Genomic DNA, 25086 nt, shown 5'->3' with positions numbered 1-25086 from the left:
TGCTCTTGCTCCCACAGGTTCCCGTGATTTCTTCTTAAAGTTCTTATCACACATTATTATAATCACATGTGTAGCTGTATGTTTCTCTCTAGACTCCTCCCCTGCATTTTTAGCCCAAGTACATTCTTATAATAGGTGCTTAACAAATATTTGCTGACTTGGAATCGACTTGTACTTTAGTGTGCTCCAACCACAGCACCTTGCGCATGGTCCCTGAGACCAGTGACAGGCATCCATGAGCTGACTGGAGAGACAAGAGGATTGTGGGAGGTTGTGAGATGTGAGAGCCGGAGCCGAGGCCAAGGGTGAATGGCAGGGATGCATGTGAAGGAGGGCGACTGGAGTGAACAGGAACTGGGAAGATCCCCAGAAGCCCCTGATCTAGGAAGAAACAGGGAATTGGGAAGCAAGTGAGAAATGGGAGACACACATACAAAGTCAGAACAAGGCAGCAAACTGAAACCACTTGGACCATTAGGAACCCTGTGCCACCAAACACCAATAATTTTTCTTGAGTCTCTGCAAGGTACAATGAGGGATTAGATGGGAAGGCAAAAGAGCTGTCAAAAGGGACAGTTTGCATGGAAGGAGGAGGCTATGACCTGGGAAAAGCAAAGAAAGACTGGAGTTGGGAATCAGGATATTCAGAGAAACCCAAGAGCAAAGAAAGAAACTGAAATCAGAGTTTCAGACACAGAACATCATGCTGAAGAGGACTTATTGACATGTGGTCAAATCTCTCTTGTCCAATAAAGCCCCCCTTGTGCATTGCCTCCAAATCGAGCCTGTTGAAAATGCCTAGCCAGCAGATCTATAGCAAGAATGGAAGCCAGCATTCCCCCAACAGGCCAGATCCTGGCAATACTATGGAAACTAAGCTGATCATGGCCTTGTTAATGCAGAATTCTCCCAGACAGCACCTTCACCGAGCCTTCGTATGAGCTTTATAAGCACATTATCCTGTTTTCAAGAGCAAATCCAGAAATTATATTTCCAAGCCCTATCCATTGACCCTGTAAGATACAGGTGTTTATTAACTTTTGATTCACTTACTTCCAAATATATGTTGAGTTCCTAACCCAAAACACGCACTTAGAGTAATAAAATCTAGATTTCAGAGATCTTCAAGAACCATTGCTCCCTAGTGATGGAGACAGGCACTCAGAGAGATCATCAGAGCAGTTGGTTAAGAGAGGTTAGAAGGAAGACTTCAGGGTGTAGCCGTTGAGAAGGTGGCCAATATCAGAAGACAGTGGAAGGTCTCAACAGGGGCCCTATGTCCTGTTTCTTTCTATATACACTCAGGCTGAGACTCTCCACAGTTCATGAGCCCAGCAGCACCCTTGTGGTCCTGGAGTGGGAACACTCGGAGCCTCCAATCGGGGTGCAGATTGTAGATTACCTCATCCGTCAAGAAAAGGTCACTGACAGGATGGACCACTCCAAAGTGGAGACAGGTGAGCATCTCCAACTTCATGGGCCCATGTTGATCCAGTGGTGAAAAGAAGAGAGAAGAAAAATGTCCTGCCTCCTGGCCTTTGCTCCGGGTCCTCAGGGCCCCAGGGCAGAGCAGGAGGAGCGGGGATAAGCTAGAACGGCCATCTTGGCCACGTAAGGGTTTTTGCCTGGTGAGCTATTTGACAGAGTCTTGTTTTGATTTTGTTTTTCTTCTTGTTTATTAAAGAGGTGTCCATTTCACTGCCTCTAGGCACACTCACAAAGGAACAACAATGCAGTACACTAGTTATCCTAGCCCACAATTAGGAAACAATTCTGTGCTAACCACTGCCATGATTATAGGAGAAAAAAAATTCCTTTGCTAATAACCCCCCTCCAGGCAAAAGCATGTGCAAACAGATGTGCTTACCCCACGTCTTGTCCTAAAGCAAACTCTGCTTTGCCAGGTCCAGCTAGAAGAGGGAAGTCTTAAAGACGTGGAAACACCCCGTGAAAAATGTTCCGTGCCTTAGGATTTTGCTGCCTACACGTAGGGAAAGGTCAACATAAATCATGCCTAAGACTACGCATGAGCGTGGTCGCCAAGAGGATGATGGCATCCACAGGTGGACTGGGGGTCAACAGCTTCTGCTGAAAGCATTGCTGGGACTGAGAGACACATGCACTGCCTTCAGGCCTGGAGAGCTGTCTCCTGCTTCCTCCAAGCCCTTTCCCCGCTACGTACAGGTACTGCAAAGGTCTGGCAGTGACCACTGACCACAGCAGCTGTTCACTGTCCTTGCCAAGAACATTTCTTAAAAGAGTTCACAGATGTGGTATGTGCGTCTTGCATCCGTAGTTGTTTCTGAACTCACTCCGGACAAATGGCTCTAAATTGATTAAACATGTAACAGAAAAGACAATTCCTTCTCAGTCTTTTTTTTCTTTGCTAGTAGTTCGAGAAGACCAGGGACCAAGCAATGTTACGTTTAAGTTCTCATTGAGCTGACGCCATGTCCTCATGGCTCCACTATCACTGTTGCTCATGGCCTTTTCCATTTCTTCCCCCTGGACAGAAACAGTGCTGAGCTTTGTGGATGATATCGTCTCTGGAGCCAAGGCCCCTTGTGCCATGCCCTCTCAGGTGCCAGACAAGCAGCTCACCACCATCTCTCTGATCATTCGATGCCTGGAACCCGACACCATCTACATGTGAGTGACACACACCTGCCTAGCTATTCTCCACCCTGAACGTCCTGAGGCTCTAAGTTCCTTCCATTTTGTTGCTTGAGTTCCCTCAGAAACTTGGAAAAACACTTGGAATTTCTCGAGTCCTATCCCCCATCGGCATTATGGAGAACTTTCTAGGGACTGGAAAGGTGGAATTAAGAAAGACAATATAGCCCCATCTTTCAAAGACCCTGCAACACAGAAAGGAAATCTAAAAACAAGTAACTTTCACATCAGGTAGGAAGAAACAAATGCTAGATGGAAGAACCAGGAGCAGGTGGTAGAAGGAAAAGGGAAGGAGTGGTTACTTGTAACTAGAGTGGACATCGTCTGACTTGGGCTATGTAGAACTTCTGTGGGTGGAGTGATATTGGAAAAGGCATAGCAGGCTAAGGAGCCGGCAAGGGCAAAAGCAAAGAGGCATGAAGGTGAATAGCAAGCGGTCCCATAGAGCAGAAGCAGATGGCGAGTCAAAGGGAATGGAAGACAGTGATTCTGGAAAAATAGAATGAATGCTCTAAGTCAGGGGAGAGTATTCATTTTGTTAGACAAAGAGGTAGAATGCCAAGAACTCTGCTTTTTTTTTTTTAATGTTTATTTTTGAGAGAGATTCAGAGTGCCAGTGGGGGAGGGGCAGAGAGAGGAAGACACAGAATCTGAAGCAGGTTCCAGGCTCCAAGCTGTCAGCACAGAGCCTGCCGTGAGGCTTGAACCCACAGACCGTGAGAGCTTGACCTGAGCCAAAGTCGGATGCTCAACCGACTGAGCCACCCAGGCACCCCAAGAACTCTGCTTTTTTAGAAAGCTAGCTCTAGTGACTTTGAAAGAGTTTCTAGAGGTGAGAGATGTTCACTTTTCTTCAGAGCAGATACAGTGGACTTCTATGTCATGGCACTTGGAACAGCCCTGTGCCCTCTGGAAGCTCTTCCTCATCTTGCCCTGGGCTCCTGGGACAGTTGTAAAATATTTGTGAAGCAGAGACATAAAAGACACCAAAAGAGAGAGACATTGATGGAATGTAAGTCGTGATGGGAAAGTTGGCGGGGAGGGGGAGAGGCAGAATTCCTAGTGACGTCGTTCTGGGACCTTTCGACCCCAGCGGTATGAAAAACATTTAACAGTTTACAGATGAGGTCACAAGAACAGAGTCAGAGTAGCCAGAATGAATCATCTCCATTTCCACAGTTAACAGAATTCGAAGGGAAAAGCACTCGAAATGTGAGTGGCATTGATTGCAAAATGAACTTAGGTACTCAGCCTGCATATCTTCAATGTAGGAAAAAGGGATGCAATTATAGGGGAGTCCTAGTAAAACACATAAAGACAGGGATATTCTAGACAATACAGACAGCCTACTTGGGATTCTTAGCAGCTCTCTGCTATTGGGCAGCTGCGACCCTTTATGAGCAAAACGTCTTTGCTTTAGGAGCAAAGATTAGGGAGGGTGGACTGCCTCACCTGCTGTCAGATACCTCCAATTCAGTGAAACTGGAATTCTCACCTCTAATAAGGCTCAGTAATTCCTGTCACTAAGTCACAACTCTTAATTAGAAGTTTTGAAATTCCTATGAGCCAGCCCTTACCTATCTTGGGACCCTCCTCATGTTGGCCTGATTTGGCCATCTTTCCTGATCAAAGACCAGAGTCTGGCACCTTCTCCCACTCTGCTTTCTTTCGTGAGTTTCCAGCGTTGCTGTCTTGTAAAACACGAACTTTCTGTCAGTGTTGATTACTGGGGAAGTCAGAGAAAGTAACCGGGGCCCAGGGAAGAAGCAGCCAGCTAGGTGGCGCTCCACTAGGTGGCGCTGCAGATCACGCGAAGAGGGCGGTGGAGGGTCTGGGAGAGCCGGTCCTCTGCAGAGGATCAGGAGAAGCTAGACCTCCAGTCCCTGGTACAGGGAGGGAGCCTTGACTAGTTGCTGGAAACACTTGGCCCCTAGCCTGCTTTTGTTTCTAAGCATTAAGTAATTGTAAGTAAGACTGCAACTAAGTTTTTTCTGATCATTAAAATGGAGAGGTCAGCCTTCGTTTGTGGGGTGTGGGAGCCTCCGGGACCCTGAGATTGGGGTTTTGCTCTCATTTTATAGTTGAGGAAAACTGAGGTTCAGCAACGTGCAGTAACTTCTGAAGAATTGCAAGCTGGTTCTCTGGGGTGTGGTCGTGGTTAAGAATTGTATCAGGGTTTGCATTTTCTTCACTAACTGCTCTCACGCCCCAGCCACTCCAGGCTGCTGGAAGGATCTAGTAGTCTGATCCCATTACTTCACATGAAGGCATAGGGCTGGCTGTTCTGCGGTCCACAGAAGGAGACGTGCATTTCAGCCTAGCTGGCTTATTCAGCCATCCTGTGCATTTTAGTTAATGCATTTAAAAAACATTTTCCTGAGGATTCTAGGTCCACAGCACAAAAATGTTTAAGAATCCCTGGTTGAGATCTCCCAGTTCGTGAGATTGAGCCATGAGTCGGGCTCTGCACTGACAGTGTGGAGCCTGCTTGGGATTCTCTCTCTCCCTCTCTTTCTGCCCCTCCCCTGTACTCTCGATAAATAAACAAACATTAAAAAAAAAAAAGAATCCTTGGTTGAAAGGATCTTAGAAGTCTTTCTGGTTCAACATCTTCATTTTACGGATGAGGAAACTGAGGCCAGAGTGAGGAGGTGACCCCCCTTCTGGCCTGCTTCCCACCCCACCCCCGGCCATCACAGCCCGTCCTCACAGGAGAACTACTGCCTTTGGGGGCATGTGAGAGCGGACATATTGTTCAGAAAAGAGGAGTGGGTTTGGAGGAATCAACGGAACCCACCACAGCTGGACAGGGACAGCGTGAAAATGGCACAGGAGGCGAGGCGGTCAGCCCTGGACCAGGGGCCCACGGTACTCTGTGCACACCAAGGTTCAGGAGCCCGAGTCAGGCTGTGTGGGTTCACACATGCACACATATGCACACACACACACACACAATGTAGGTGTCGTCACGCAGACTCTAAAGACTGGCTGAACCGTCCCAACCAGGAGGCAGTGGAAAGAGCCAGAAGCCTTGGACGAGGCAGCAAACACACTTACACTTTAGCCCTCCGGACTGGGAGGAGGGCTTCTCTCTCCTGGCCAGTCACCCCAGCTAACACAGCTCAGTCCTGCGAGTGCTCAACGGTGGAAACCATAATGCCGACAATGGACAGAGCAGGCCTTCCTGAAATGATCACACGCTCCGTCTCCCCGTGAAGTGTGGAAGGTGCTCCCTGGCTTTGAGAGTAAAAACAAGCTGTCAGTGGCCCTCCGAGACCTGGGGAGCCGGGTTGCTGTGGAACGGCTCTTAGGATAAGCATCATCTCTACTTAGAGGGTTATTGGAGGCATTTTCTTTCCTAATTCCTTGCTTTGCTATTAAAAACAGTAAGGGTTTGGGACCAGCAATTTTGTCCTGATCGCCCGGTCAGAGTAATGTGAGAATTCCTCTACGCAGAGGTGCTTTCCTTGCTGCTCGGGATCTGACAAAGTCAGTGGGAGCTCCCAGCAAGGGAGACCCAGGGTGAGGCTGCCCGGAAGAGTGGCGCTAGCTGGGGTGGGGGAGGGATAACACCGTCGCTGGCACTGAGATGCCTGAGGCTTAGGACATTTGTCATCACAGTCCAGGGATTCTGCCGGAAAGCAAAGGGTTAAATAATGGCAGGCTGCAAAGGGTGGCTAGAACCCAGCCACAGAGTGTCTAGGGCAGGTGACCTTAAACATACAGGTAGCAGCGTGACATCAGAACACAGACAGGAAAAGACAAGGCAGAGCCATCTTACTGAGCACAGGGCATCCGGCAGGCTGGATCAAAGCCACTGAATCGAGGGCAGGGGTGCAGGACTGTGGCCTCAGACACATGGGTAGGGGGGGAGGACAATGAAGGAAAAGAACCCAGTGGCAGGAACGGTGGTGCAGGGCCAGACCCGTGCTAGCAGCACTGTGCACCTGCGTTGGCCTGGGGGCAAACAGGGCTTTCCATCTCCGGGCTGATTAGAATGGCCTGCTGGCCGCAGCTTCGGGGCAGGGTCTGCAACAAAGATTGACTGGCCCACCTCTGAGGGGTTGGGAGACAGATTTCTTACACATCAGGGTCTCCTGTGAGGGAAGGGGGCTCTCTCCGACCCTAGAGGGCGGCCCCAGAGATGCTTGCAGGCCGGTGGCCATCCTTGGATGCTCCCCCTTCCTCCCTAGCCCTCCTGCTGCATGGGGTTGGGCGGAGGGAACGCAGGTGGTGAGGGGGAACTTGGCCCATGTGTGGGGTTCCCAGACTGGAGGCGCAGGTCTCTCTATCCCGGCTGCCCCCAGACCCATCCCTGAGAACCTTAGCTCATGGTAGTCTGGAGCCAGTGGGCAGAGGAGGGAGTCGAGCCCGGGCCTGAGACCCAGGTTGTAGGGCAGGCTACCAAAATAGAGCAGGTTCTAGACAGGCGATGGGATGCCTACAGGCCTACAGGTCTGGTGGCCTCGGTCACAGTTCTAGAAACCATTCGTCCCAAGAGGCCAATACCAGGAGCTGCATGGGAGGCCCCGATGATGAAAAACTCCAGCAGCTGCCATCACTAAGGATCCAAGCAGCCCCTGGGAAGCTGTGTGGGGCCGGTGTGGCGTGGAGAGCTCGCTCAGACCTAGGAGGAGAGGGCCGGCAGGGAAGAAGGGTAGCAGGGCGCTAGATTGGGACCGGGGTCAGCATGAGGTGTAGTGCCAGGCAAGATGGTAGATCTGCACCAAGGAGCAGTGGCATAGACTGAGCCACCTTGTGTAGATAGGAGGGAAAGCCCAGCACCGCCCAGCCTGACGGAGAGCCAGGAGCCCAGGCAGGCCTGCGGGGCCCACAGGTGCGGTCTGGGTCCCACCCCCAGGCAGCTCCTCGCGTCTCAGGCCCAGCAGACCAGGTCTCCCAGGGGGACGCAGCCTGCCTGTCTGAGGTGGCCGTGACTCCAGCGTGAGGCCTGAGGTAGAAGAAGGAGGAGGCATACAGCCTCCTGCTCTGAACCTTCTCTGGGCTTCTCTGTGGGGAAGGAGTGGTGGGTACACTTTTCTCTGCTGGGAGAAACATGTATTTCCTGGCGGACTCACTGGGCAATTTCCACTGCTTTTCTACCTCACTGGATCCGCCATCTGAGGCCTGGCCAGCCCTGACCTGGGCCACTTTATCTCCAGGCACCTGTCTTCCTTATACCTGTCTTCCTCCCCGTAACTCTGCCAAGAGGAAAGAAAAGCCAGACCCGTCAATAAATGCAGCCCCCGTGGTGATGCAGGAAAAGAGACAGGAACAGGAAAGGCTGCGGTAACGATCTGCCGTAGACCCACTGGGTTGGTTAGTAGAGTCCCGGGGCCCGGGGCCGGAGGTTATTGGCACAGTTATTTTCAGATTCCTCTCCGAAGTAGCAGAGCCTGGAGTTGCTCTCTGCCTGCATCAGCCCCATCGCCCAAGGGGTAAGTCTGTGTGCAAGAGCCAGGTCTTCAACGTCCTCCTGGGAGGCTGGCTGTTTTCGCTTCTGGCTTCAAAGGGAGAAACTGTCCCCAGACCTCTGTGTCAAAGTGTCAGCTGAGCATGAGACAGGACAGAACGGAACTCATGTGATTTATGCTGGGTCACTGGGTTCCTGGTATTGCGCTAGGTCTTTCAGGAGGTAATTATCTCGTCTCAGCTTCACAGGGACCTGTACGCGGGTTTATCATCATCCCATTCCACAGATAAGAGAGAGTCGAGCTCAGCTGTAACTCCACGTGGTGGGGAGCGGGCGTTCGGACCCGAATTCTGACCTGTTTCCTCAGATACATACTTCTTCCCTCAGCTCAGAGTAGAAGTGGCATGAGGTTCACCTGGAAGGCTTGCTAGAGCACCTGTCTGTCTGCAGTTTCTAATTCGGTAGGTCTGGGTTGGACTTGAGAATTTTTATTGCTTCCGAGTCCCCAGGTGATGCCGATGCCGCTGATCTGAGGGCCCCACTTGGAGAACCACTGCTCCGTGCCCTGACGCCTTCCACCGAATAATACACCCAGAACACCGGGTCACAGCCCAGGACGCACCCAGAAGCTACGAGAGGCTCTGGGCTACACACTTTATGATGTGGGCGGCAGCAGCAAGTTCAGCAGGCTGCAAGAACAGCCGGGGCCAAGGTGCCCGAGCACAGCCTGGCTGTGAGCCAGGGCCTCGGCTGCTCTCTGACGATGATCTCCTCCCCCTGTCTGCCAGGTTCACCCTGTGGGGCGTGGACAACACCGGACGGCGCTCCAGGCCCAGTGATGTGATCGTGAAGACCCCTTGCCCTGTGGTGGATGATGTCAAAGCCCAAGGTAAGTGACACTGAGGCCAGCAAAGTCTGCAGAGGATGAAAGGTGGAGCAAGGGAGTCAGACGGAACAACGTGGGCTTCAGCGGGGAAGGGCAAGGCTTCAAGCCCCCGCCCAAGTGCGGCACCTGCCTTCTCTCCTGCCTCTGGTGGAGAGCCTCACTGTGCCCCGTTGTTTCACCCAGTCTGAGTCAGGGAGCCAGAACGACAGGCTGACGGGAGCCCCGGGCTCACAAGGTGACCAACCAAATGCTTGGGTGTGCGGTGAAGTACCTGTGACCTCGGCCCTTGGATTCTGATCCAGTCACTTACTGTCATCAGACATTCGTGGGCATCTGAAGGGTTATTTTGTATTAATGCATATCCCCACCCCCACCAAAGATGTGTCCGAATCCTTAATTCCATATTTCAGAGTATCTGTGGGCCAGTCGCTTGGTCACGAATTGTCCCTCTTCAGTGCATCAGGATCGGCCTTTAAGAAGTTTCCCTCTGTCCACATCCGTGGCACAAACTGCACACTGGTTGGAGACCTTCCTCACGATGCCCCCTGGTGGGTCTCAATAGCATCCCCTGCTCTGAGGCTTACCCCGTGACCTCCACAGCCAGGATTTGGCCATCCTGGGCACCCCTTCTGCAGAGCTCTGCCACCAAGTACAGTGCTCCATCCAGCCACCACCGTCTTTCCGGTGGCCTATGGCTGATTTGATTTGCACGTGAGCAGAGACATGGGCTGATTCTGGGAGCTCCGGCCGTGCACAGTTCAGCAAGCGAAGTGGGATGGCCACGCTGATTGCTGGCCCCACCAGTGGCCTTCCTGGTGGCTCCCGACTCCGGGTTTATCAGGTGTCCCCAGGAGGGACACAGTCCCACAGTGCTCAAGGGGCGCACGCAGTGAGGTGAAAACACAGGGGGAGGAGGGACCCGGACCTACGTTCACTAAAACCACGGACGCCGTAGTACGCACAGCTCCTGGAAGGATTCTCACGGTTACCGCCTCATCGAACATGTGTGGCGCCGGAAGAACGCCTTTATTTTCCACACAGGAATCTGATCATGTTAAGGCCCCTTCTTAAAACTCTTTAATGGACCACCATTCCTTTTATGACAAAGACCAAAGTACCTACCAGACACAAAGGACTTAATGGAGGTGACTCTGGCCCACTTTTCCAGCCTCGTCTTGTCCGCTCTCCACATCCATCTGTGCGTCTCTGCCTCACCGCCTTTCTCAGGTCCTCCACATTGTTTCCGGTGCTGCCACCAGGCCTTGGCACATGTCAGCTCATTGCCTCCAGTGCTCTTCACCCCAGCCCTGAGCAACTGGCCCAGCTCCTCTCAGCCTGCAGATTTGGGATCAATTGTCCCTTCCCCAGGACAGGCACGGCTGGATGTCCCATAGCAGCACGTTACTTTCCTTCAGAACATTCATCTCTGTGTGTTATTATCACCATGGGCTCAATAACTGCCTCAGCGGACAGCGCGTTCTGTGAGAGCAGAATCTGGTTTGTTCACTCACGATCATGTCTCTAACACTTTGAAGGAAGGCAGCATGGACCAACTGGTTACAGGAGTCAGACCATCCAGGTTCAAATTCCTGATCTGCTAGCTACTTGACCTCATGCCTTGGTTTACTGATCTGTAAAATGGGGAAAGGGATAATAATACCCTACTTAATAAGAGCCCAATAAGAATCAAAAGAGTGAATTTGCTTTAAGTCTTTCTTATTGTACCCATCCCATCATAACTGTTGAGTAAATGTTAGGGAACATACATTCTAAGATTGTGCCCCTCATGGCCAACCTGGTACAGCTGGAGTCAGGAGCCGTGAATGAGGTGATGTAAGGGGTCTGAGCAAATTGCATGGCCATAGTATTTCTCTGAGTGAAACGGACTCAGCCTAGAATTCCAGCATCAAAGTCTCTGTTACTACGGAAATGCTGCCGCTAACCATGCAGAGTCTGCTTTCTAATAGGGACCCGATAAGCATTTACCAAATGGATAGAATATTGCCCCATTTTAGAGATGCAGAAATTGAGATTCAGAGTTGAGTGAGCAGCCGACCAGGATCACAAAGTGAGCAGCTAATAGAGTCTGCACTCAGACCCATTAATTGACATCAATCCCACTTTGCCTACAAGGTTAAATTGGATATTTAGAAGGTCATTGGGTAAAAGAGTGAAAACCCATCCTTGTCGCTGAATGAATAAAAGACCTACATTTTAAACAAAAAGAGTGTTCAAGTCAGGTGGCGGGGAAAAAAAACAACCCTTTTTAGAACTATTAGAATCCACTGGGACATTACGGTGGAAGGGAGACCTTTAAGTGTAAGGCAGATGTGCTTCTCTCCGGAGTGAGTGCTGCCTGGCTGATGGGGTATGGACCAAATGACTTCTGAAGGTCTTGAAATCCCCCAAGATGAAAGCAGAGTCTGGGGTTGCAATGAGAGGCTATCTGGACAGAACTCGTGGCCCCCTTATGTCATTATCTGTTGATTTCTTACTCCAAGCCAGAGAGGAACAGGTGATGGGAAGGTGCCCCAGCTATTTCTGTCCTGGAAAATTTGCTGAATTCTTTGCCGGCAGCAGTAGGCACCTTGGACTTGCTTGCAGAATAGGCAGAGGCTGGTGGGGCATCAGGGGCGGGATTAGCAGGTAGGAGATTTGTAGCACAGCGCCACCTGCAGGAACAAATGGGCAGACAGCGACGCGGGACTGCAGAAGGGCCAACGCAGAGAGCTGGTCTGGGAGAGACCACTGTTCTGCTTCTCTGCGGGGCTCCTTTGGATTAATTCCAGCCCCCGAAGTGAATCAAGACGTGTGTCTGCCCCCTTGGGCTCCCTGACAAAGGAGAGTGTCTGAAAGCCCAGCAGAGCAGCTGGGAGCAGGAAAAGTCAATTTAATGCTGAGAGAATGGCACAGCATCCCCAAGTGCTTCTACTCTCCAGCCAGGAGGGGGTTTTGTAGGCCGCAAATGTGAAGATTAATGGGCTGGACTCATTGAGGAGATCCTCACAAATTAATATAGTTCTAGCAGCTGTATGGAAAAACCATATGCTTTGCCTCCTTCAAACCCAGATGGTGATCATAAATATAACTCACTTGGGTCTGAGTTTAAATCTAATAACAAATGGGAATTACCTTCTAAGTGACCTAGAGCATGAACTCAGCTCCTAATTACCCAGCAGGAATCTAGACTCCGTTCCTTATGTGAACACTTTTCCTGTGAAGAATTTTATCACATCATGACACTAGAGCCACTGAGCAAGTGAGTTTCTATCCAGGTTCTACTGAAAGCGCCCTTCCCGGGAGGAATGAGCTGGTGTCCGCAATAAGACCAGCCTGGCCTCCAGGAGTTCTTTGTGAAGTTTCTCATCCATCACTCCTCCCAGCATCCATCCTTCTTCCCTGATGCCAAACTTAAATTCTTGTCCAGTCCCTTATTTGCCTTTTACTGAGCCCTGGGATTAGATATTAAAGAAACAGCAGTAATTAGACTCAGAATTTATTTTCAATGATTTTAAGAGTCAGCTTTCATAAAGGTATCCATCCAATCAGACATCTAGTAAGCGCTGACTAAATACCCGGTCTGGGCACTAGGGGGCGCAAGCCCCACCTCCTGGAGCTTATGTTTCAGCAAGGATGACAAACAAAAATGATAGAGAAACAAACATTTCATATGGTGATAGGTATTATGGGACCTGATGTGCAGGGAAATAGGAGAGGAAGGGCAGAGGACAGAATTTTAACTGACATGGTTTGGGAAGACGGTGAAGAAGATTATTGCAGATGGAGGACAGAGATGCTTGCTTGTTATGTTTGAAGATGAGGAAGGCGGCCCCCATGGTGGAGAGAGATGGGGAGGAGATGGCAAGGAGGAGTTCAGAGAGACGGTGGGGTGGACCCCGTGGGGCCCCAGCACAGGGCTGAGGATTCAACCTGGGATTAGAAGGGGAAGCCCTGGAGCACTTCAAGCAGAAGAGGGACATGATTGGACTTAACGTTTCCAGAAGCATTCATCGGCTGTGCTGAGAGTGGACTCCCAAGTAGTAGGTCCGAATTCGAAGTGGGGAGACAAGGCTGTGGCAGTGACGGAGGAGACAGAATACATGTGAGGGACATGGTGCCGAGTGTTCTGGTCCTAAATTGTTTGAATGGGAGGACCAAGAGGATTTGCTGATGGCTTGGATGTGCAGTAGGAGAGAAAGAGGTCGTGCTAGGCATCATATGATGTGCGAAGGGCTGGGCAGGGGTGTGTCCAGAATGGCAAGGGAGCATGGGTAGAACCACCTAGCTCAGTGGCTTGTGACTGCCCGCCAGCAGACCTCTGGGGCCCGTGTGAAGACAGAGAAGAGGCAAAAGATGGAGCAAGCTGGCTGAGGGCCCAGGCCATGGGCCGTGTGGATTATGCAGGTAGAGAAGGACACGGATGGAGCTGATGCCTGCAGTGGGTGGTGGAGCCGAATGACCTGGGGTTTCCATCGCCGAAGGGCAGATTTGATGACAGGAAGAAGTACAGGCGGTTTGAAAGGAGGTTGTGTTCACGGCATATGATACTGGGACTTACTGGGTCAAAGCTGGAGTAGGTCTCAGCCATGATAATTGACTCTTAATGGCTGGGGGATAGTCTTAAAAAGGACTGTCACGTGGACAGTGAAGTTACCCCAAATGGTGTTAGAAATGAGATAGAAAGGATGAATTAGATGCCAGATTCTTCCATGGTTGTAGAAGGACGGTCAGGAAGTAAGCAGGGGGGAATAGGAAGAGGCAGGTGAGTTTGTAAGGTGGAGGGACTTTTATGTACATATAGAGAGAGCAGTAAATTGTTTGCAGAACTCATGAGAGGCTGAGAGGCTGCCCTGCTCTTGGCAGGGGCACATCCCTCTGTATGGGACAATGTTCCAGGCAGGTTTCTGCCAGCACGGGACACAGAGAAAAGGAAGAGTGTTTGCCAAGGTCAAGGGGAAAGGGAGAGCTGTTTGCCATATTGCTGGTCCCAGAGGAAGCAAGGAAACCCTTGAGAGAATTAATTTGTCTAGAGCAGTGGTTCTTAAAATGTAATCAGGCTGATAGCAGCAGCGTCACCTTGGAACTTGCTAAAAAGGCAAATTCTCATGTTCTGTCTGAGACCTACTGAATCAGGAACTCCAGAGGGAACCAGTAATCTGTGTTCTTCACAGGCCTTCCAGGTGGAGAACAAATTTGATTCCCAAGGCTGAGAATTACAGGTGTGAAGGCAGCACAGAGCAGCGGGGGAGGGGAGCAGCTGCTGGGGAAGCGAGATGGGGGCTGGGGGTGCGGGGTGCCGACAGCGCCAGGAAGGACAAAGATAGAAGCCAGGTGAGATTCATTGCCCTCAGGTTTTCATATAGAATTCTGTGATCAATTACTTCATGGTGGGGACAGACAGACCCAGGGACGAATGACAATGGTGACTTAGGAGCTTCCTTCAGGGAACTTCCGTTATAGCAGCAAGGAAGCCATTAGGAAGTATGGATGCTTCCAGGATTCTTATTTATTTCATAGTGAAAAGAGCAGGTAGGTCAGTGGGTTAAGCATCCGACTTTGGCTCAGGTCATGATCTTGTGGTTCGTGAGTTCGAGCCCCACATCAGGTTCTCTGCTATGAGCGCAGAGCCTGCTCCCAATTCTCTGTCCCCCGCTGCGCCTCCCCTGCTCTCATGCCCTTGTGCACGTGCATTCTTGCTCGCTCTCTCATTCTCTTTCAAAAAAAGACCAAACATTAAAAAAAAAAAAAGAGCAACCACTGCTGGGGTATAGGAACGTTCACTTCTGCCCCAGGAATCCCCCCTCTCATTCAACTAAGACTATTTCTCACAGTCTCTTGGACACCTGTGTTTCAGTGTCTCTGTCCTGGCATTGGGAAAAGCTTGAGCTAGTGGAGAACCAGTAATAATCATCATAATAAATGATATTAATGAAATAACATCCACTGTCATTCAACTCTCACCCCTCTCCCTCCAAACACGGTGGCTGATTTGCTGCTCTCAGCCACGCAGCCCGCCGTAGCCCGCGAGTTCCGCGCTGGCCTTGCCTCTCCCTGGCATGCTCCTCCCCTCGTATCCCTGCAGCTCATCCCCTCCCAAGACCTCCAGGTCCTGGCTCCAGGGTTGTCTTTTCAATGAGACCTCTCACGGCCATTGTGTTTAAAAATCTCAGGGCCCCACCCAACTCTCCCCCAATCTTCCCCCTTCTGCTTGACTTTCTCCCACTTCATTATAGACTCTATTGTCCGTATTATGTTTGTTTCTTACCCAAATGCCTCCCACCACTAGACCGGAAGCGCCTCGAAGGTGATGGCTTCTATCAGTTTCACCCTGATGTAGCCCGAGGGCCTGGAAAAATATCAAGTACATGGTAATTTTATTGGATGGATGAATACATGTATATTTACTGTGTCCAGACATTGTGCTGAAGAAATGCTTTACGTTTAACAGCACTCAGTCTTGCAATAATTTGGAAGGTGTATATTATTCACCATCATTGAACAGAAAAGAAAACTAAGACCCAGAGAGATTAAGTAACTTGTCCAAGGCCACACAGCTAGTGTAGTGGAATCCAACTTCATAGGATGCCATATACCATGGTGCCAGTCCCTACCCGTCCTCTGGGTTTGAAGGCTTAAGTCCCAGCCCAGTTGGTTTATTCTGCTGCCTCAGAGGTACTGTCTCCCTTTTAATAACTAACAACTCAGCTTCATATTTTGTGATGAGGTTATGTCTACAGGCTCCCTCCCATCTCCTCACCTGTATTTTAACTATTCCTGAACACCGTGCATTTTATTTTGTTTTGTTTTGTTTTAAATATCATTTATTGTCTAGTTGGTTTCCATATAACAGTCAGTGCTCATCCCTACAAGTGCCCCCCTCTATGCCCATCACCCATTTTCCCTTCTCCATCGTGCATTTTATTTTTTTAAGAATTTTTTAATGTTTTATTTATTTTTGAGAAAGAGAGAGACAGCATGAGCAGGGGAAGGTCAAAGAGAGAAGGAGACACAGAATCTGAAGCAGGCTCCAGGCTCTGAGCTAGCTGTCAGCACAGAGCATGATGTGGGGCTCAAACCCACGAACCACGAGATCATGACCTGAGCCGAAGTCAACGCTTAACCAATTAAGCCATCCAGGTGTCCCTCCCCTGTACATTTTATTTTATTTTATTTTATTTATTTTTTAATGTTTTATTTATTTTTGAGAGAGAGAGAACATGAGCAGGGGAAGGTCAGAGAGAGAGGCACAGAATTGGAAGACAGGTTCCAGGCTCTGAGCTAGCTGTCAGCACAAAGCCCGACGCGGAGCTCGAACCCATGAACCGTGAGATCATGATCTGAGCGGAAGCCAGATGATTAACTGACTGAGCCACCCAGGCGCCCCTCCCCCGTTCATTTTAAAGAGACAAAAGATGGATCCCTATTTTGGATAACCCACGACTTCTGTGAAGCTGAACGCTGGGTAAAATGATAACTAAAAATACCTTGTATTCTTTTCCATTCTTGGAGTTAGTGACTTCTTGAGATGCTGAAACTTAATGAAATAATATCTCTGAATTTTCTCTGTGGAAAAAGGAGGAACCAAAAATACTCACGTGCCAGGAACCCAGTATATAGATCCTTCTGAATATAGCCTCGCTCTTACTGAGGCAGGCTTGTAAGCACACCCTGGAGTTAGATTATCTTGGTTTGAGGAGATTTATGGTGGCACCCGGGCTTGTCCTACCTGGCCTCAGGCATATGTGCTGCTGCTGGTGGAAAGCATCAGCCTTCTCGAGTTAGATAGTACTGTTGTGTTATGAGAATAGTAAATATCCCCGAAAACACCTTCTCAGCCATCTCTCTTCCTCTGCGGAGACACTCCTAACCGGGGCCTGGGGCCTGGGATGCTGTTTCTATTTCCCATCACCAGAAATAAGAACAGAGAGGCATCAATAAAAAGAACCCCAGCCCTCCCCTATCTGGGCTCTGGTCTGATCGCCCACATCCTTTCTCCCCTGGTCTTTCTTCTCTCGGTACACATTCCCCTCCTCTCACTGCAAACAGCACAGCTCTTAGACTTGTCTCTCCGCTTCTGTCTGTCCCAGCTCCCAAAATGACGGGCTCCCTGCATACGTACTGGGGACTCCCTTTTCCTCGGCACTTACAGGCCAACCAGGACGAGTCCTCTGCTACGAACAGTCACCCCAGATTTGCACCCCTCCCCGACTCTGCCTCCTGTATCTTAAATTGGTGAAACACTCCCATCTGCTGAGCATTAGTGCAACAGAGCAGTGGAAGATAGACGGGATTTTAAATCCTGACTCCAGCCCACACTGGCTATGTGACCTTGGGTGGGTGACCTGGCCTCTCTCTGAATGCCCTCGTGTGTAGGATAGGGACGTTCATGTCCATCTTGCAGTGGTGGTGTGAGGACGAGTTCATACACGCAAACTTCTTTGCAGTCAAGAGGCCGTTAACAAGTCACTGAGGCTACCATAGATCTTTATATTCTACGGTCCACTTTATCTCTTGATCCTATTTTAACAACCTGAGACTCCAAAAGTCCTGACCAGCTAATGGATTTCTGAACTGAAGTTATTTTTAATGCCGTTAAGGTGCTGGCCATCAGTGTTTGATTGCTAAAGGCTTGAGATAGCCTGGAGATGGAGAAATATCACTAGACAGATCCTGAATTCCATTTTAGCTAAGATGTTTTTTTAACCCCTCTGTTGTTTGGCCTGTGCTAGCCGCTCAGGACATGGAACAAGACCTGTCCTCAGAGCTGATGGGCAAGATAGAAAAGTAAGGAAATCACTGCAATGTCTGGACAGAGTAGGGATAGCAGTTTTCTTCCTTCCAACCCAGAAAACTCCTACAACAATGACTTTGTCATGACCAACAGCCCTGAATTCACTTGGAATTGTGGCAGAGAATCCGGTTGCTATGCCTCTTGGCTAGCAGGAGGTCAAGTGGGCAAAGTTCTGGCTTAGAAGCCTGTAGACTTAGTTTCTTCATCCGCAGATTTAACATTGGATCTGAGACACAGTTCTGCTCTCCAGATCTCAGTTCCCAGCTGTTGAGGAAGAAAATGTGAACAAATCTCCTTTCTGACAGATTTAATACGAAAACATTTAATGATAAAGTTCTTGGAGCTCCACAGGAGAAATGCCAAGGCTATACTAATGCATTGCCACTTTGCCACATCACCAAGTTCAGTCGTAGCAATGTATGCCTTGGAGGAGAAATGTAAGAGTTCTAAATTAAGCTGAAGGCTTACTCATTTGGAGCTGCAGAATGTACTAGATTCAGTTTCTGTGTCACCACAGATCTGCAAGCATGTTTTCGTATCGGGTCTGGGCGGCCCCAGCAAAGGCTCCACATTCCCGCAGTCCTAATCGTAGGGCCCCGTTGTTTAAGAAACTGCGACCACTCACTGCCCCACGTTCTTCACGTGGCTCTGGCATCACCTGACTACCTCACTTCATCCCTAGGCCAAATCTCTGCCCCCTGCCACCCAGGGATTCCCTGTAGTTTTTGCAAGACCCGCTTGGTACCCAAGCATATGCAAGCTGCAAGTGTCAGGGAGCTAGTGCCTCATGAAGGCAAATGTGAAAAGTCCCTGTGGACCACTTGTGGATGGGAGCTGGGGATAAAGTCTTCCATTCTCCTCCTGGGATGGACCGGTGGGGACCTAGGCGCTTCATGCATCCTCTCCTGCAAAATGTTACCACCTGCTCCCTTAGCACACTCCCTTAAAGTCACTCAGCCTCCTTTCTTGCCTCATTTCCTTCCTCCTTTCTTCCAGCTTCCCTGGGATTGCACTTGCCAATAAAGTATTAATCTGAGGTCTTTTGCCTCAGGCAGGCACTGTATTTTCAGGAAACACAGGCAAAGACAAAGAATATGGTAATGGAAATTGACCTCAGCGATATTCCATTTGAAGGTTTTCATTTTCTAGAAAAGAGAGCTACAACCAATGGGGCAGAGATAAAGTGAATTTCTCAAACCCCTGTCTCCAGGCTCCGGGTTCAGTGTTCGTTAAGCAACATCTCACACACACACACACACACACACACACACACACAGGTGGATATGCATATATGCACATCTACATACACGTGCACACACATAGGTTGTGTGTATGTATATAAACGTTAAAAATCTTATTTCTTTACCCTTGCTGTCCTCCTCAGAAATAGCAGACAAGATCTACAATCTCTTCAATGGCTACACCAGCGGGAAGGAGCAGCAGACAGCCTATAACACGCTCCTGGATCTGGGTTCTCCTACCCTACACCGCGTCCTCTACCACTACAACCAGCACTATGAGAGTTTTGGAGAATTCACGTGGCGGTGTGAGGACGAACTGGGCCCCAGGTAACCGATGAACTTCATTGCCTCTCATAATGACCTCGGCTCTTTAAAATTTAGTACCTCCTACACCGTAATACTGAGTTCATGAATTCAGAGATTTTCTGCGTGAGGTTAGGTGCTTGGAGAAAGAAGTCCTGTGCTTTTATACAACCCCTTCATATAGATTAGTTTTGGATAAGCTGTATTTAAGTAGCCAAGTCTTGAATACATTTCCCGAACTGAAGAAAATCTTTGCCCTTGACCTGTTTTACCCGCCTCTTTATCACGCTGACATCGCATTCCAAATGTTAAAAAACAGTAGGAGCTGGATGCTTAATCCTGTGAAAGAAAATTAGGAATTTTATTAAAGGGGTCAACCAGGCATATTTATCATATATGAACTTTGCATATGCAATATGCATTATAGAGATATATTTTCAGCTCAATCTCACGTTCTTTTGAAAGACAGTGTGGTGTGGCCAATACCCACCTTAACATCTATCTTGGCCAAAGTTAGGACGGTATAGTGTTTACCAGCGTCCGCTGGCCCTAATGCTGCAACTTTTCAATATTCAGTACCTACTGTTTGTAGGTTATACAACGCAGGTAACATTTTTAAGAAAGAGAAAAATGGGAAGAATATACAGATACTAACTTCCTTTTGTTTCTACATCATGGCTATATACTCCCACTCTGAGAAAAACAGATTTCAGTGGAAACACTGGAATTTTCAGGTAGATTTAGTGTAAGAGGCTTTTCACATAGAATGTTTGTACTTATATGTCCTTGGATTAGTTATTCATAAAGAAAAAAGGGGGGCAGGGACTATTTTTTTTAAAAAAGAAGGAAAGAAAGTGAAGACAATCAACACGATGGAATCCTCTAGCACTTGAAGAATTCTTTCCCTCTTGCCAACAGACTGCATGAAAGCATCACCCAAGAGTTGTCCCATCCATCTGACCTCTGACCTAACTGGAGGGAGACTCAGTGTCAGTGTGCTTCTTGTGACCTGGAATTATAGACTCTCCTAGAAGACCATTGCTCAGGCCATTCCGTCCTATATTCTTACTTTTGAAAGAAGAAGGAAGTTTAGGATTGTCTTCCAAAATACAGTGATTTCAAGTGTCAGTTTAGGAAAAATCTTGTCTGCATTCCATACTTTATTTCCTGCAGTTTATAAGGATTGGTGGTCCTTGGGCAACAGATGCCACAGCTCTGTTACAGAGGGAAATATACAAGGGGCTTTTCATTTGTTTGGTCCCCATTTCGGTAAGGAGCAAACCCTGGGTCAGAGAGAAGATACATCTTAAGGTATGTCCTCTCTGGTCTATACCTTATTAGTCTTGCCCTTATTATTACTTACACTGAATATTCCCTCTCTCTGCCTCTCTCCCAGCTCCCTTCTCCCTCTCGCTCTGCTGCCTCCTTTCTCTCTGCCCCCACTTCTCCTCCCTATCCTCCCTCCTGACATTTATTGAGTGTATATATACAGTTCTTGGTTAGGGAACATAAATGTCACAATTTGAATAGCACTAACATTGCGTATATCATCTTGATTTCCAAGGGCATTAGGATTGCTTTTTAAATTTCTCCCTTGTACCTCAAGAGTCAGAAGGAAAATTGGTTAATAAAGCCAGGGAGCAGGGGAAGAAGTGCGGATCCCCCTGTAAAGTGGGGCGTGCTGCCGATCTGACATCCTCTTCCCAGACTCTCCTCCCTGGAGACCCTCTCATGTGTGATGCTGGCTTCTCAAGGTTATATATTAGGAAACACTGTGCAATTTCATTAGCTTGTGGAAATCAAGTTTTACTTTCTAATGTCATGGATCCCAGGGAGAACACAGGAAGGGAAAAGCCCTGTGCCTTGAGAGGCATCGACCCACTTTGGAGCTCATCGTGAGAGTGAATAGAAGAGGGTCTGTGGGCTACACACTTCTTGTGAGCAGTTAAGTCTATTTCCTTAACTTTCACGGAGGCCTCCAGACGGACTGGAGGGTTGAAATGCTTTGAGAACAACATCGGTTGCATTGGGCTGAGAAAGAAGAAATCCACAGGCTCTGAGATGATCCTGGGCAGACTGAAGTTAATTACTACTTTTTTTTAAGTGAGCTATGAAAGTAGCCACAAAATCTCCACGGGCTAAGCGAGTCCTTTCTTTTCCTGTGTCCATGTCTTAAGTGGATATACATGCTACCCTCATTCTCTCTTCCCTCCCTCCCTTCACCCTCCAAGAATTTGTCAACAACTAATGACTTGTGGGGTAGATTAAGAGGCAGGGCCCCCAAAGTCCCTGTTGATGACGACTTTTGGAAGCCTGCTTGGCCCAACTGCAGAGGCTGAGAGGCAGAGAAGAGACCGTCTGCCTAAGATGCTATTTCTGCGGCAGGCGGAGTGTTTGACTTCCTCTGACCCACCACTGAAGTCGGAGAAAATGCCACTGCCCTCCAATGACCTCACCCTCTCCCAGCCCCTTGACTGTGCCGTTGAATCTCCACTCCTCTCCTCCAGCGTCATCTCTGTGCCACTTAGCACGGCCTCCCCGGAATGCAGTGAGATCACCCTTTGTGGTGGTCACGGCCAGACAGGAGGGGAGAAATGCAATGAATGTGGCTATTGTTCCTTGAAAGGTCATGCTGAATGGGGTGCAGAAACTTCCATTTTCTGGAAAGAATTATTGACTGAATTAGAAAAGAGTTGCTTCTTCACATGGGAAGTTAGCCTAGCGGCTGATATATACTGCAGGGGGTGCTGTTCACTGAGCTTTTCAGAACATTTTACAGCCTCCCAGGAGCTCTGTCGAGTGAGAAACTTCGTGGGTCTCTGAGCACTTAGGTCTTTGAAGAACGAGAGGAACACGGCTGAGCAAGGAAGACGTCGCTCCGTCACTGCTCCTAAGGGTCCAGAGAGGCGGTGAGTCTGACAGCTGGCTGTCAGGCAGCCCCTCTCTCTGACACTGGAAGTGGACCCGGGGAAGAAGGCTGTGCTCCGGTGACAGGGACTGTGGGACAGCCTGCTTCCCGAGGTTGCATGCGGAGGCCGCCAGGCTCTGGTCTTGGCCCAGAGGGATCCCTACACTCCAGTGTGGGTGAACTCGGGGCAGCCTCACTCTCCTCTGCTCCTTTCTCTCTCTCTCCCGGGGATCTGCGACACCCCAGGTGCCCTCACATCCCCTCCTATTCCTCCCTTTTTTGATTGGGGCACAGTGGCCTTGGCCTCCTGACCGTCCAAGGGAGAAGGCGGAATGGAGCGGGAGCTCACCTGATGGCTAATTAGGTCACGTGTGCTACTGCGAGTCTGCATGTCCCCCGAGAACAGTCCTGCATCAGTGTGCACGGAGGGCATCGCTGTCTTCACCCTTAGTTCACTGTCACTACCTCCATACAGGCCTAATTTGTTACATTTGATAGCCTCCGAAATTCAGTATATCAGCTGTTTCTGCTTAGTTCCGAAATAGCCTGGAAAAGGGAAATATTCACTCAAACGCATTATTTGTCATTTAACGATGGTAAATTGCTGGCTGTAAAGAAAATTGATTTGATTTGTCTTTCAAAACTGCCAACTCTTTGATTTTAAAAGGGCATAAATTCCCACTAAAATATCAGTTATTTTCTCTTCTTTATTTTTCCTTATGGCATTTTGTTTCTCTCTTTATTTTGGTGCCTGTCCCACTTTGCACAGCCAGACTGTTCTTTGATCCATCCTTCCGTCCATCCATCCATCTAGCCAGTTGCTTGACAGATATTTATAGAAGACCCCTGTTCTAAGTGCTTAGAATAGAATAGTAAGCAGAACACATGAGGCTCTGCTCTCTTAGAGTTTAAAAGTCTCACTGGGCGGCTCAGTCGATTGAGCGTCTGACTTCAGCTCAGGTCAAGATCTCACGGTTCCTGAGTTCAAGCCCCGGATTAGGCTCACTGCTGTCTGCATGGAGCCCACTTCAGATCCTCTGTCCCCCTCTTTCTCTGTCCCTTCCTCGCTCACACTCTCTCAAAAATAAATAAGTCTTTAAAAGAAATAATGAAGTCTCACCCTAATAGTAGCTATTTCCCCTTCTCTGCCTTCACTTCTAATATAAGTATCCCCCATGCTTGGTCCGCAGGAAAGCTGGCCTCATCCTTTCCCAGCTGGGGGACCTCAGCAGTTGGTGCAATGGCCTCCTTCAGGAACCCAAGATAGGCTTGCGACGTGGCTCCCTTAAGTACCTGGGCTGCCGCTACAGTGAGATCAAGCCCTATGGACCTGACTGGTCAGAGCTCAGCCGGGACCTCAGGAAGACGTGTGAGGAGCAGACCCTGAGCGTCCCTTACAACGACTACGGGGACAGCAAAGACATCTAGCGCCATGATGCCAGACGGTGTGGCTGCCAACAGGAAGCAGGAGAGAGGAGAGGAACATCTGGGTTGGTTTGTGGAGTTTTAGTATTTTTTAATGGAACATTAAAACCTCTAAACCAGGGAGAGGCAATAGCTAAACCAGGGAGAAACTGATCCTTGCTCCCGGCAGAACTTCTTTGGTTACACACCCTCCATCTGCATGGTCGGTAGAGCTGCCCATCGGCAGCTTCGAGCAGTGTCATTTCTCCACAGGGGCTTGTTTCACATTGATTTGTTTCATTTATTATTTTTTTCCCATGAGGTTCATCAAAATGCTCAAGCGTTCTGCCATGCTTCGCATGAAATGTCTGTCAGGGCGAGGCGCGCTGCACTCGCTGAGTCCCTGAGTGCGTTAGCTGACGACAGAGAGGAGTTCAGAGAGTGGCTAAGATGGGCCGCAGGCCCCACCTCACGCATTCCTCAAGAGGCAGCTCACTCTGGGAGCCTAAGCCCTGCTCACAAAATTGGGAGGGCGGCCTCTGTGCGGGTCTCGTGGTTTTCCGCCACGCCTTTCCGTTGCTTGTTTCACACTCCCTGGTGAACTGAGCCTCCAACACGGGCCCCAGTGGGCCTTTGGGAGTCTTTAGGGCCTCACCCATTTTCAGACAGGATTGGAAGGAAATCTCCCTCTGGTGGGTCTTTGCCTCTCCTCCAAACAATACAATCTTTAAGAGGCAACAAAATGCTACCTGTCAAATGCACCTTCAAAGCAGTCTACCTGGGAGACTAGTTAGCAGTCATATTCTAGAAGAGAAGTAGAGTTGATTATTCTAAAAAAACCCCTGCTGTGTCTCCAGGACGAACTTCTCCAGACCACGAATGTACATCGCATGCCTGGATTCCTGTTAGTGTTCGAGTCACTTTACCCTGGACAGAGAAGGCTTGGCCAACACCCGCTGTGGCCCAGAAAGGGGCTCCCAAAAAACTAATGTCCATTTCTCCCTTGCTAAATTTGCTTAATCATGTTGCTAGCTTTGAAGATCCTTTCTCTGGATGGTCAGCCACAGGACACCACCACGGTTTTCACCTCCTGTCTAGCTGCCGGGACTGGCTGAGGTTCTGTGCAGGCCAGTAGGGACCGGGCCCTTGGCTCTGTCCCCTGACCCTAGTATTACTGCCATGGATAGAAGTGGTGGCCCAGCTAACAGGATGCCCAGCCTTTCAGCAAGAGCTTTGAGGGCCATGAGGCTCAGCAACAGCCTTAGCTGTCCCCACACACCTCAGAGGCCTCAACACACACTTCCAGTCACCAGTCACCTGCCTTTGACCAGGGCTCCTCATTTGGAAACACAAGAGAAAGGTCAGGAAAGAGATGCAGGACCTATAATGAACTCCATTGATTTTTTTCTAAATAGTAATGACAGATCCCGTTCATGAAGTGCTTCCCGTGGGCCAGAGGCTGCTCTG

At 49.3% G+C, this 25086-nt stretch overlaps 1 protein-coding gene across 3 annotated transcripts in view; it reads left to right on the top strand.

Annotated features, from left to right (window-relative positions):
- The window catches only part of ASTN1 (astrotactin 1), a 298956-nt gene extending 275195 nt beyond the window's left edge, over positions 1–23761 (top strand). For all 3 annotated transcript variants that reach the window (XM_029935125.1, XM_029935123.1, XM_029935124.1), the window contains exons 19-23: positions 1306–1457; positions 2514–2649; positions 8875–8975; positions 19148–19331; positions 23406–23761. In XM_029935125.1, the coding sequence (XP_029790985.1) occupies positions 1306–1457; positions 2514–2649; positions 8875–8975; positions 19148–19331; positions 23406–23643 (811 nt within the window). In that variant the 3' untranslated portion in view covers positions 23644–23761. The remainder of the gene's footprint in view (positions 1–1305; positions 1458–2513; positions 2650–8874; positions 8976–19147; positions 19332–23405) is intronic.
- The last annotated feature ends 1325 nt before the right edge of the window (positions 23762–25086 follow it).

The sequence above is a fragment of the Suricata suricatta genome, chromosome 3 (assembly GCF_006229205.1).
Source record: "Suricata suricatta isolate VVHF042 chromosome 3, meerkat_22Aug2017_6uvM2_HiC, whole genome shotgun sequence".
Lineage (NCBI taxonomy): Eukaryota > Metazoa > Chordata > Mammalia > Carnivora > Herpestidae > Suricata > Suricata suricatta.
The sequence above is the reverse complement of the archived record's forward strand: the minus strand, read 5'-3'. Positions and strand labels throughout refer to the sequence as shown.